At 43.6% G+C, this 14,068-nt stretch overlaps 1 protein-coding gene across 3 annotated transcripts in view; it reads right to left on the reverse strand.

The window, feature by feature from the left end:
• The window catches only part of ASPSCR1 (ASPSCR1 tether for SLC2A4, UBX domain containing), a 37,694-nt gene extending 23,626 nt beyond the window's left edge, over positions 1–14,068 (reverse strand). The window contains exons 1-7 of one of the 3 annotated variants that reach the window (XM_069032397.1): positions 13,766–14,058; positions 13,627–13,682; positions 12,832–12,943; positions 9,065–9,165; positions 2,696–2,753; positions 1,819–1,892; positions 637–1,054 (exon numbers count right to left, since the gene is read on the reverse strand). In XM_069032397.1, coding sequence (XP_068888498.1) covers positions 637–1,054; positions 1,819–1,892; positions 2,696–2,753; positions 9,065–9,165; positions 12,832–12,943; positions 13,627–13,682; positions 13,766–13,864 — 918 coding nt within the window. In that variant the 5' untranslated portion in view covers positions 13,865–14,058. Of the gene's footprint in view, positions 1–636; positions 1,055–1,818; positions 1,893–2,695; positions 2,754–8,731; positions 8,877–9,064; positions 9,166–12,831; positions 12,944–13,626; positions 13,683–13,765 lie in introns of those variants that run through there. The other 2 variants (XM_069032398.1, XM_069032399.1) reach the window with 2 other exon arrangements.

Raw genomic sequence — 14,068 nt, forward strand, 5'->3', positions numbered from 1 at the left:
CTCCGGGATGGCATCACGGCACTCTTCAGCCATCAGTTCTGGTATCTCAACATGGCTCAAGCTCTTTTAATTTTAACAGTTTTACTTCAGAGACACCAACAATGGTGAGATATGCAATTTGTCTTTCTAGAAAATAGTTAAGAGAGAGGCAGACTATTTAAGAAGCAGGATATTTTAGATTAACACAGAAAACACTTCTATAAGCAAGCAGAAATACAGAAGGAAAAGGATGGAATGTTTCTGCTTCATCTGCAATACTAAGAAAATTAAGTCACAGGGCTCAGATAACAAAGTGGGCATTTGTTCCTGAAATCTGAGAGACTGAGGTGTAGGATCTTCTGGACTGTGATTTAATGCAGCTGTGTTGCCTCTATTTGAACTATTCATCAAGATACCTAAAGATTCAAAGTTTTGCTTGCCTTTGGACAGCAAATTCTTCAACTCACATCCTTTATATTTCCTGCTTCCTTTCTGAACTCAGGCAGTACTGTATGTCATCAAGGCACCTAATCCTGTAACAAGGGGAAAAAGTCCTAAATCTGGAAACATCTTTTTCCTCATGGGAGCGCAGCCTCAGGCAAGGCAGGATAAAAAAAAAGCCCTTGTTGCCCAAATTGCAAGCACATTTTCCCTTACCTGTTCTTGCTCCTTTTGCAGTTCTTGGCTGTTCTTAGACTTCTTTGGCTTAGAAGGGCCTCCAGGGCTGGAAAAAGTTGTTGGCAGCTTTGAACATGGTACAGCTACAGGTGAGTGCCCCAGATGCTCTCCATCTCCAAAAAAAGGGGCAAATGGGGTAGGCTCAGGCTCTGGGGAAAGCCACAGCTCCTCCAAGCTAGCATGAGATTCTTTGATCGAGTCTTGCTTGTGTGTGCAGCTGTTTAAAGATATGGCCACATCCCCGTGGTCCAAGTCCTTTGGAAATGTGTGTGCTTGAGGTAGGGGCACATCCACTGCTTCCTCCATAGAGCCTCGCCTCACTGTTGGCTCATTACAAGGTACCGTGGCACCCACAGCTTCCTCTCCACCAGATGAACTGCATTTCTTCATGACAACTCTTAAAGAAGACACCAAAAGGAATAAAAATAAAATCATAATCCTAAAAGTACTGTCCTCCCTGTTCTTAGTGTGTCCACGACACAAAGACAACAGCTGACTTAAATACACCCTGATTTAACAACTTTCTTCTTCCAGATGCCTACAGAGAACAAGGTCCAGTTGCTGTGAAGTGTGGGGTAGAGGGTCAGGGGGTTGTGCAAAATAACAGAACAGGGACCCGCTCCTCTGGAAGAAAACTGCCTTCCAGAGAAAAACAGCAGCCAGTTGTAAAGCATAGCTTCTAAGCACTCCTGCCTTCTGTATATACTGCCAGGAGCTGGCCAGGAGATCACAGAAAGGTTGTCCCTGTCCCCAGCTCACCCCCCAACATCCAGCAGGGCCTGCAGGGCCTGGGAGTTAAGTGCCTGAGATCCAGAGCAGGGAAGAATGAAGTGGTAGCTGATGGCCCTCTCAGAGAGACTTTTAACTTTGAATTGTCTGTTCCACTCAAATGAGGAAGAAAAAAAAAGAAACAAACAAACAAGCTCTTTTAATCTGCACGTGACTGGTCAGTGCCAGCATCTGCTGTTGTGAGAAGCACATCTGGGCAGCAGTTTGAGATAAACAGGCAAATGCAATAATTTCTGAGTGCTGCGATGTTTTCGTTTGGAATCTTCTTGTGACTTTTTTTTTTCCCCTTCCTCTTTTGGTACTTGAAACAAAATAAATTCAGCAACAGAGTGGAAAGGGAAAATAAAGAAATCAAGCTTTGCTTCTCCCAACCTGACAATGGCATTGCCTCCAGTCAGGCCAAGTGATTTCAGTGTTGTCTTTTCCAGGGCATCTTTTCCTGATATCTGCAACAAAATCAGAGGAGAGTAATTATGGCCTCTGATTCCCCAGGAGAGCATGTAAAGCTCTTGACAGAAAGAAGCCTGTATCCAAAGAAACACCACACAATACAAGAAACAGGTGAAAACACACTCCTGCAGCTGGAAATCAGACCTGAATCCATCTGTTTCAACCTGTACTGTTTTACCAAATTCACAGCTTATTAGAACATCTCAATGGAAGATGACCTATATATATTCCCATCTCATACACACATCCAAATGGGATTCAACTACAGCAAAGCTACTTTTATGTCAGAAGTTGAACAATAGGCAACATCTCAGAGCTGCAAGACAGACGATTTCCTTATATACACCTCCCATCCGTCTGCAATGACCTATTCCAGAATAAAGACAATCTGTCCACAGAGGTCAGTGGGAAGTAAAGGGGACAGCTAGGGAGAGCAAATTCCATAATATCCACATACAAAATATCTAACAAAACATTAACAGCAAAAGATCAAAACGGAGAAAAGCAAATATTTATTAAAATGAAAACACTTTTTTGACTCAAGTTTTAAAAGAAATTGGAAAGAAAAGCACAAATAGGTCATTGAGCTCATTTTATGGGCTCAGAGGTCTCAGCGGCACAAAGTTATGTGCCAACAGAGCTTTTTTCCATACAGACACGTCATGCTTTGAAAAGACCAACATTTTTCTACTTCCCCCTCAAGAAAGTTCAAAAGAAACACTTTCCAGGTTGGAAAGCATAGCTAAGTTTTCTTATGTTTCAAGGACATGAGACAGTTGAGAGGCCTTTGCAGCCTTACCTCATCTCGCATGTAAATACAGACTGGAGACAATTCACCATGCTGTTCCATCAACTCCCTGCAAGAAAGAGCAAAACACTGCAGCATCTGCAGAACAGCCTACCCTCTCCAAAACCAGTGCAGAGTAACAGTACAAAGTGAAATCAGCTGGCAACACTGTCATCTATGTTTCTCCAGCAATAACCACCACATAGTTCACAGAATCACTATTAGACATTAGGTAAACAATTTGCTTCAATGCATTCACTTTTTCTTAAACACAACCTAAAAGTTTAAAAGAAAAAGAGAAATAAGTAAATTCTGAAATTAGCTGATCTTACTAGATAAATTTAAGCTCATCACTGTTTGTGTGCCTCAGTACCTAATCTGAAACATCACTTAGTTATACTTGCTCTTTTTAATCCAAGTTAAAGACCTCATTACAGTTTAGACTGAAGTTTCACTGGGGAGAGGTCCATCTCTTTTCACGTACGCACAGCAACAAACAAAATGAAATACTGTTCTAAAGCAGATCAACTAAGGACAAAGAACTTGCCTGTATCATTTTAAAAAAAGAAAAGAGAAAGTAAACAAACAAACAAAAACAAAGAGCATAGACTTTCAGATTCTGGAGACCATGAACAAAGTAAAGCCAAATGAAAGGCTGCCACTGTAGACAAAGTGAAAATCAACCCGTATTTAAGCACTTCAGTGATGTAGGATACACACGAGCCATGATGCAAAGTCCCGACAGACCATCTGCAGAGGAAGACATAAGTGAAGGACCCTTATCACTGAGATGGGGAAAAAACAGTAAGATGCTACTCTTTCCATTTTCCTCTAGATAAGCAATTCTGAGGTATTCCAGTAAGAGAAGCTTTATTATGTATTCGCTTGATTGAACACAAAAAACAGACAGGGGAAGGACAGTCACAGCAAGTCTCAGTTCTCATCCAGCCAAGATGACGTGATTTCAAAAGGGGAAAAAAAAAATGATTGACACTTTCAGCAAGAAAACCTCCGATGTCTACAGAAAAGTAAAAAGCCTTACAGAATTAACCAGCACATTATGCTGAAGCACTGGAATCAGTGAGAGCATTAGATTCAACACGAGAAGAAACTCTGTCATGTTGGTCTCCACTTTCAGCAAAGTGAAACTCAAACTGAATGTGGTAGAGAAGAATGTGGTAAAACATGAGATGGAGAATACTTTGCTTCTCACCCCAAACACCGCTTACCAATGGTAAGAGGTGACCAGGAAAACACCGCCCACCCTAAGACAGTGCTGGTTTGGAAAGCTATACCTGGCTGAATTCTCACAAGCATTTTTTCAGAAGTTTCAGATTCAGACATTTCAGCCTAACTCAGCCTGGAAAACTACAAAAGGTGAGAATGTTGCCCAGGATACTCCCCATCTACACAATGAGAACGGATGAGATTTATCCTTCTCCCTACATCCCAGTAGCTCTTCTTAGCACATTCTGTCTCAAACTCCCTGTCCTGGCAGTTGCACCAGGATATCCCTTGGTAAAGAGCTGTATGTACCATCCGTACTGTAACGGTTTATCATCAAACACAAAACAGATGAAACTCCTCCTCATGGTAAACTTCCTTCATCTTACTGCTCTCTACAATCCAGTTGCGGGGGAGGTTGGTGGGGGGAATGGCTTTCCATTCACTCCACCAGGAAACCATCACCCATCACCTGTGAGTCAAAGAGAAGCCACCTCTCTGCAAGGCAGCTAAGGAAATCCACCTGGCAGCCCAGGAACGTGACACATCCTTGCTCACCTCCTGAGGCCTCTGGAGCCAGTTCCCAAAGTCAGCTTGCCATTTTATGCCTGACTACACCAAGTGTTCGTTATTGAACACCTAAGGAGCTTTGCAAATGACTGACTTACAGCGTTACGTGAACACTTCCACTTAGCTGTCTCTTCAGCCACCAGATTTTAGTCCCTGCAGTGAACTTCACAGGAAAAACCAAAACCTGCAGGACCCTGGCAGCCTGAAAAAAAAATCCAGTAGTTTTCACTGAAAATTAGAAGTTTTGGAAAGGTATTTCTACTTCACCTTACTCTGCATTGTTTGTAATTCCCCAGTAGCAGTAATAGCCGCACTTCCTCCTAAATACATCTGCAAAACATTGATCAACTTGGCATTCAAGTGTCACAAAATTTAAGCAGAAACTCAGACTGCTTCTATCTAGTACATCACTTACACCTATACTTGTACATTCAGGGTACATTCTTTATCTTGTCCCTAAATTTGTGAGCATCATACCTGGGGCATGGATCAGGGTATAACTCTAAGAACAAGAAGTCAGTGATCAATGCTGGCTGCATTCTGACTTTTCCTGGAAAGGAGTTTAATGAACAGAGTCCCACCACTTAAAACATTGTGCCTTCAGCATCACATGATTTAAACATTTCTATTTTAGATGCAATATTACCAGAAACAAAGTTATCTCAAGGATTTATGTAGGAAAAGGATCCCTTAAGTAAGTTGAATTCCACTCAGTCAATCAAGTGTCTGGTTCTGAAGTGACTGTACATTACATGGTCTGTCTGTGCTGTGGCCACACTGACTGCTGCTGTTAGAAGAGCTGAGAACTCCACAAACAGGCATGCAATATACCCAGCCAGCAGGGAAAGACCACCTTAGGACACGGATAACATTCTTCTGTTCTGGTAACAAGGAAATAACCCTTTGCACTTTAGCAACCTGCTTGCCCAGCAGAAGACCAGAGTCTGCATAACCAAACAGGTCTTCTGCTCTCAATGCAGTGGTTCCAATTAACCTTCAAATGAGTGTCATCATTTTCACAGCTACTTAACAACAGCTTTGTCAACATTATCTCAGTCTTTCTGCTACATCCAAAATGTTTCCTAGAGGAGCTGATTAGAAAAATATATATACAATTGAAGTATTACACCATATTGTAACACATATGTATTTAGCCCAGCATAAGTGACAAAAGAAACTGAACTGAGAGGGAGGTAACCAGCCTATGAAGTAGAAAATGAAGGGAAATAGCCATTAAAGTCCATGAAAATTCATCAAGGACATTTACACTTAGACTCAAAACTCAGCCACAATGACATATAAGTGAAACTAGAAGCCACTCAGGGTCGAGACAGCCACCGGACAATTATGATACTCAATCTTTGAGTAATTCTCAAGAGCCAGAGGACATCAAGGATTTCCAGCTGAAGGATGTGAGGGAGCAAACCTGTTAAGCACAAACCAAAACTGAGAGGTCTGTTTGGTTTAATTGTAGCAGTCTATATGCCATCTTGATCAAATGGTTAAAAGCTTGCAAAGCACAGTGGTATGGGATGAGGCGACTCACAATGAAGCCCAGAGGTAGAGCAAATCCAAATAGAGCAAGCTATGAAACCAGTCCTGAGGGTCAGGTCTATTTTAGGAAAGTCAGCAGCTGAGAACTACTTCCAGACCAGTTGCAACATATTCCAAGGAGTTTATAGTACCAAGACTGTAAAACCACTATTTCAGAACACTTCTTCCAGCCACTACAACAAATCCCATTGTGCAGAAAGCAACAGACACCAGAGCATCCAAAATACTATACGCAAGCTTCAGATTATGAAATACAGTTAACTCTCTGACTCAAGGTGAGCAACCAAACCAACACTAGAATAGGTCTACCTCCATCTGTGATTCTACAATTAGTTATTCTCTTTCAGGGACAAAAAGCACTACACAATGCTCTGCAGGAACCAAGAGATTAAGTTTCTCATACAAAAGAAGACTGTCTTGTGATATAAGACCCAGGCTCCAATCTCCACTGTTCCTCTGGCAGCAGTACCTGAGGAAATTCCCAAGATCAATGCCTGATGATGAAAGGCAGAAAAAAAAAGTCTTGTCTCAACTGGAGAACTGGAACAAAAGATCACCAGAGACTGCCCTTAGCACACCATAGCAGGTTATTGCACTCAGACTTCTCCAGGCAATCCAGGAGAGATACTCATCCCCACCTTATTTTCAATAGGTTTTGCTTCCAATTAAGATTAGCTGTATACCTCAAGGAATCCTCAATAACGGTGCACAAAAGATATAGGACTGATGAGACACAGAGAAACGATACAGAATCACAGAAAAGGCAGACAGAACAGCCCAGGGAATAAAAGCTTGAACCTCAAGCTGCTGTCTGTCAGGAAAGGTGGATGACAACCAGCTAGGGGAAAAAAAATCTGAGGCACAATGGAACACGTCCTCACCAAAGATCAATAGGAGAGGAAGCCAGCTTGACTTACAGAATCTAGTTTCACTCACTTTTCCAAAAACTGCTTTCCACTTCAATCCAAGCAACTCTTTGAAGAATCTTCGAAAAACGTATGGAAAATATCTGAACCGAATGAATGACCCCATAGAAGCAGTGAAGAATCATAATGACTATCAAAGATGTCTCTTAAGTGCCCAAAGTGCAATTGCTCTATGGACAACAGCCCATAAAGCTGCTGAAGCTGCAAGGCAGGCAAGAGTGGGAGATAGAAATGCAGGCTTCATGCTCATAGGGCAGACAACACTGTGCCCTCAACCAGCCTCTGCAGCACAGACTCCAGGCAAAGATCCCCAGAGACTTATTTTTGTCTAACTCTTGGAAGCAGTAGGCTCCTCCTCCAGCTGCTGCTAATCCATTACATGCACCCACTGAGGCAAGCACACACATCAAACATACTGTCCTCTCTTTGATGTGCTGCTCTTCAGAGGGGGAACGGCAAGCAGATTAGATTCCTTCATGTAGTGATCTGACAGGGCCTGTAAACATCTTGTGCAAGGACTGCCGCACGCTGAGAGGAGGAGCAGCCCTACAATAGCTTCCAGACCTTCTTCAGACCCAATTAGCCAAGATTGATGCTGGAAACCCAGGGGAAATTCCAGTGGATTTAGAATACTTCCCCTCACGCACTTAGAGCAGCTGAGCATTCCAGGAAAACATCTCCAGTTGGAAAGCCCAAGGAAGGATTCAGCAAACATCAACAATTAGCTGACTAGTTAGCCAACTGAATCAAAATACACTGAACAGCAACTCAGACCATGAAATCCATATGGATAGCTGTAGACCAAGCTTGTTCTGTGACTAAATCACACACAGCACCTTTGCTGCTTGTTGAACTTAACCAAGTTTGCGAAGTCCATCCAAACATCTGAACTCAGCTTCCAGAGGGCAGAAAAAAGCAGCTGTGTTCTGAACTGAAGTTATGAATGCTTTGCACACTGCAGCAGCTAGAAGCTTAAGAAGAGCAACATGTATATTAACTAGTAGTAATACAATGACCCGTAACCAATTATATAAAAAGCTCAAAACTTAAACCAAAGAAATAATCAACTAATATGTGAGAAAGCCACACACAGGTTATTTGTCACTGTCAGTAATTACCGCCCCCCACCAGTCTACCAGTCCCCAAACTGCAACAAGCACTCCTCTCCTCACAGAGGGCAGACAGGGTGTAGCAAGGGACAAGAGGGGACTTAAAACACTCAGGAAAATTACACCTGTGGTTTTTGTCCTGCCTCTTTCCTCGATTAAAAGAAAAATAATTATTTCATCGCTAGCATTTGCATTAATACTGTTCCTTCGCTTAGGAATAAATGTCACATTGTAGACCTGGTCCATGATTAAAAACGGAATGGCTGTCACAGCTCCAAGGCTTCCTCTTCCAAACCATGAGAAATAGGAAAGAAGTGCCTTTCTTTGAGAAAAGTTTATTAGCTTGACATTTCAAAACAATACAGCCTTTTAAAATAAAAACTAAAGACAAGAGGTAGCACTCAATATAGACTGCGCTAAAATAGTAAGATTTCTAACCCGTGTACATATTCAATAAATGTAGAACCAGAAATTCTTCCATTTAAATAGGATCTAATCAGTCTTTTGAAGAGTCCACGTTAACTGCTGAGAGCTCCAGATTTCCTTGAAGAACATGCACAACAGCAAGTCTCAAAAGCAACAGCAACCCATAAGAACCCACTACACTACAGGGAATGGCAGCACAGAAATACTGGGGATCAAGATCATCCAGGCTAACACCTCACCTCTGGCAGTAACTTGACTTCAAACAGGTTTGTGTGAAAGGAAGGTGGTGCAACATATCGCAGTATCTTCACAGCTTTAGGAGTTTGTTACCAGTTTATGCCCTGAATCAGGAGTGCTACTCCCAGATTAAAAAATAGTAATGAAACTATGGAGTGTCTGAAAGAAATCTGAAAGAGCAAGGAAAATGCAAACATCTCTGTTATAAAGGAGAAATCACAGTCAAATAAAGGCAAATTCTACAAATCTGAAGGATTTAGCTGGGTCACCGTAACAAGTAATTAGTGCCATGCAGAGATCCATCCAAACAAGTATTTTCTCACTGCATTGCTCACCTGATCTTTGCAAAATGGTTGAGAAGTTCCCACAAGGTCTGTTGGCAGAGGAAGTTGTCTTGCAAACGGGAGCCATCCTCCAGCTGTAATGCTATCCGAACCTATAGGAATACCACACTGAATTCATCTGAAAATTGAATGAAAACTTATTTTTCTTCACAACTTTTAAAAATATTTCAGTGGTCCTTGTTCATCCATGCAAACATTCTGGCCTGAATTCCTGTTCGTTGGGATGAACAGCTCCTGAGCATGGCAGAGCCCATTCTGGAATACTAACCAGCTTTCAAGGGCCCCTCTCCCCTACCACATCTTGAACTGGAACATATTCAGAGAAAAGCCAATGCAAACATCCCACATAATGTGTCATCATGAGCAACGGAGGTGTTCTGTTTTATACCAGACAAAACTTTACAGTAAGGGTCTTCACAGCTACATAAAACAAATTCCAATAACCCAGACATGACTGATGCAGCTGCACCATCTAAAACACCAACAAAGAGCTCTGTCCACTTCAGCATCCCTTTCCAGAACAACTTCCCTGGGACAAAACAGTTTACTTGCATATCCACACACAGAAACAATGAACACAGTCCCCATCTATCCCTGCATTACTGAAGGCCTAAATAACCATTACAAGTCCAAAGAAACTACATTTGTAATTTGCAACTCACTAATGCTTCCTAACCACCAAATTTTGACATACAATTTAAGAGTGAAGTAGCAAAAAATCTCAACGACAATTCTGGATGTTAAATTACCAAATTCTTGAACACCTGCAGAAAAAGGCAAGGGCCAGCCAGCTGCCGATTTTGACAGGTCTTTTCCAACCTGGAATGTGAATATCCACATTCATTAGCAGGTGCCACATAAACTTCAGAGAATTGCTTCCCAACCTCTCCCCCCCGCCCAAAAAAAAGGAAAAAAATCCGAGGCATTTCTAAAGTGAACACATGCTGGGGTCGATCCTTCAAACTCCTGATTGTCCCAAGGGAAAAGTCTAGCAGCTGACCAAGAGATAGAGAATAGCAGAGCACTTCAAGTGTTATCTTTACCTTTTAGAGAATATTCTGCCTTTTTCTGAATGTTTTCCCAATTAGCTCACCTGTCTAAAGAAAAATCATAGAAAATCCTGTAGCCACTAGATAGAACCTGGTTTCTTCCAGTCAACCTTAGTTTTCAGAAGTCCACAAAAACTGGCCTTATTCCAAAGCCTGAGAAGGACATTAGCCCAAGACAGCCAAAGCCATTTTCTTTCATTCTGTGTTTTCATGTGTCCCTACTAACACTCTCAGTGTAGCCTCTCACTGAGTGCAAGATGTGTGTGCAAGCACCAGCACAGGGGCTACAGAGAGATGGGAAAGAGACACATTCCAGCAGTCTACTGTGATTTGCATGGAGGAATATGTTTGTCATATGCCTTGGCTCCCACCAGTCCTCACAGGACTGCAAATGCTGATCTGCTGGAGATAGGAATTTTTCTACATAAAGGAAACAGTGGCATAATTAACAATGAGCCGACAGTACAATGTCATTTCATCCCACCACTAACACAACCTCATGGTTTCTCCTACACAGAAGACAAGCCTTAGATTATTCTCAGCTACAGCAGAGCGATGACAGCTGACATCACCATTCTGTAAGAAACCAGCCCAGAAATTCAGACTACCAGTTGCATCAGTTTTTGGGCAACAGTTCAAAGCTAAACATGTCACGAAAGTCCTCTTCAGTCCATTAGAAAAGTCTCTTCGAAAACCCCAGGGGCTACATAAAATAATAGCGACCAGTGCAAATTATTGTCTAAGTTTACAAATATTTAAACAAGAGGCTGACAACTTTAACATCAGAGCTGTACTGATAGTGCTCCTGCATCACCTGCCATCACAAAGGGAATTTGTTCAATTTTTCACTAAAGAACTGTCTTACAGGAAACAATGTTTTCCACATGCAAAAGCAAATCCAAAAGCTTTCTATTTTTAAAACATCAGATTTGCTGAACAAACTCGTGATTTATCAAAACCTGTATTCTGTCTCTAGGGTAACTGCTGTCGCTACAGGAAAGCACACCTACTTCTACAAACATAATCTTAATAGAACATACAATAACAAAAGACACAGAATCAAATTCATCCCAAAATTACTGCAGCCAGCCAGCATGACTGAGTGCATCTCCACTGCCACTACACCCCAGTCACAGTCACCTACCTGTTATAAAATTCCCCATTTTTTAACACATACTCCCTGTGGCAGGGAATTCTTTTTAGTCAGTTGTTCCATACAAAGTCTTTTCTTACACTGTGAAATTCTCCCAAGTAAAATCTGCTCAAGTTTGTGGGGCAGGGATTCTGTTTAGACTCTGCTCTTCACATGTGCATTTGCTGCATCTTCTCACCTCCATGACACAGCAGCCAGCACTCCTAGGGAAGCCTCACTTCTGTAGATTGTTCTGCTGAACTGCAACTGAATAGTAACAACTTATGCTTCTACTAGCTCTTCTCTTTTGTGATCTAAAGTAACTATTCCACACTATAACCCCTCTCCTACAGTGCACAGTCCTTCTTGCCCTTTCTCGTAATGTAACTTCAAGGAAAAAAAATAATATCACTGTTTTCCTTCAGTACCTCCCAAACCGGATGCAAATGTCAGATAGTCGTCACTGCACCATTTCAAGAGAAACACTCTTCTCTGGAAGACAGACTCCATTCCACCACAACATTTCACTGAAAATTTTAAGCAGATGCTACTGGTTTGTGGTATTTTTTAAAGTAAAGATGTCATTTGAAGCACAAATGTCTTTCTACCCTAAAGTTAGAAAAAAAGGCATTAGTGCCAAAACAAAGAACAGAGGGGTTTTACAGAGAAAAATATGAACATCAGCAACCCCCAAAACTACATTACACAGTGAACTAGAGCAGAGATTCCAAAGCCTTCTCACACCACAAAGTTCACTTTTCAACTTAGCACTTTCTCACTGTGCCAGTTAGAGCAACTGCCTATAACAAACACCTCTAACACTGCTTGGCTGACAGACATTAAGAGATCAGCACCAACAGACCTGCAACTTCGATGAAACTTGAGAAACTCCCCATGAGGAAGTTAATAAATAGCAAGATGACTGTTAGTGATAGACAAGTTTTCATTCCCAGGTTACTTAAGTAAGACCACATATCATTTTTACAACATGAAAAGTTCACACTCAATTACACCTATGCATCTCTTGAAAAGTTATGCCTCCAGCCACAGGGATACGTATAGAAGATTTTTACACTCCTAAACATGGCCGTAATTTCTAGAGAAAACAGCATCCATAAGCCCTTTGCAAATAATATTAAATAGGGACATTTGGCCACTGCTGAACTCAGAACATGTAATGAAAGACTCTAAAGCTGTGTAAACACGCCATGAACACCAATGCTAGGAAAGCAGTAAAAGATTCTGTAAGAGTCTGAGATTTAGTCAAAATCCAGAGCTGGACAACAGCAACTGAAACAGAATTTAGGAAAGGGAACTGAGTTAGTCATCACCGATGTTTAACTTCTTAGCTATCCATGACTACTAGTTTTTCAGCTCCCCAAACCATCCCGCTCTCCTCCAGCACGACTTTCAGCTACTTAATTACCATTTTCCACTGCACTTCAACCAGTCTTCGGCAGGTCTCTGACACAAGCATGGCCACACCAACCTGTGCCCTTGCTCATTAGATCTGATGGGATCATATCAGCACAACTGATAAATGAACAGATCAGGTCACACTGCATAAATGAACATACCGTGGTTCCAACTCCTGCTCTGTTAGTGACTGGCACCATCTCCAGTTTGGCATTGTTGGGCAGCCTAGCAAATCTCCACTGCAAGGACAGGTCCAAAACATTCCTCTGAAACCTGAAGGGGAACAGAGCCTATGAGCAATACAAAGTTCAGGTATTGTGCAAGAGAATTCCCGGGAGACTAACTAGGAGCCATAAAAAATGATTCAATAATGAACAATTGGTAATTATAAAAGCATCATGAACAAAAGCTCTTCTGCACACCAAAACAGCTGCAGTTTGTAGAGGTTACAGAGAAGATACCCAAATCTATGTTCTTCCTTTAAATGTTTTAAAGAGATAAACAGCAACCGACTACGTAACCGAGCCTAGTTAAATACCAAAGTACTCTCTTTTTTTAGTGCTCTTCAGACAAATGACCTCTCAATTAAGACACCATAAAAGCAGAGAGTCAGACCCCCAGGTAAGAGGGGAGACGGGCGTTGCCGGTCTGTGACCTGGATGAGGTGTCCCATGGCAGCGACATGGGGCCTCGCCGTCTGTCCCAGCAGCGAAAGGAACGTGGCATAGGGACACCGGGAGGAACCGACCTGAACAGAGTTTAGTGTGTGCCCCGACCCCTCGCACCGCCACCGCCCGCCGCAGACTCCGCCAGGCCCTGGACACCCCGCGGGCGGAGCGCGGGCTCCGGCAGCGCCAGGCCCGGCACGGAGAGCGGCCGCGGGCGGGGCCTCTCCCACGGCCGCAGGCAGCCGGACCGGGGCCCGGGCCCGGGCCCGGCCCCACGGCGGCACTCACTTCAGGCCGTACTCGCCGGGACTGCCACCCTGCTTCCTGCAGACCTCCTCGAGGACCTGCGGAAAGAAGAGAGGCGTCACAGCTTGCCCGCGGCCCTGCCACCACCTTCCCCTCACCCCCCACCCCGCCGCGGACCCACCTGGAGCAGGACCGTGCCGGGCCCCACCCGCACCGTGACCCGCCGCCCGCTGGGCGCCAGCACCGACACCGCAGCGCCTCCCCCACCCGCCGCCGCCATCTTCCGCTGCCGTGCCAGCTCCGCACGGTCGGGGCGGAGTCGGCCCGGGGCCGTCCTGCTGCGGGCCCGCCCCGGCCCGGCGGCTGCGGAAGCGAGCTGTCGCGGGCGAGTCCCGGCCTGGCGGAGCCGGCCCGCGGCGGGACGGGCAGGCGGCTCTGAGGCCGGGGCGGAGCGGTCCGCCCGCGGCGGGTGCGGTTCCCTGGG

The sequence above is a fragment of the Aphelocoma coerulescens genome, chromosome 18 (assembly GCF_041296385.1).
Source record: "Aphelocoma coerulescens isolate FSJ_1873_10779 chromosome 18, UR_Acoe_1.0, whole genome shotgun sequence".
NCBI lineage: Eukaryota > Metazoa > Chordata > Aves > Passeriformes > Corvidae > Aphelocoma > Aphelocoma coerulescens.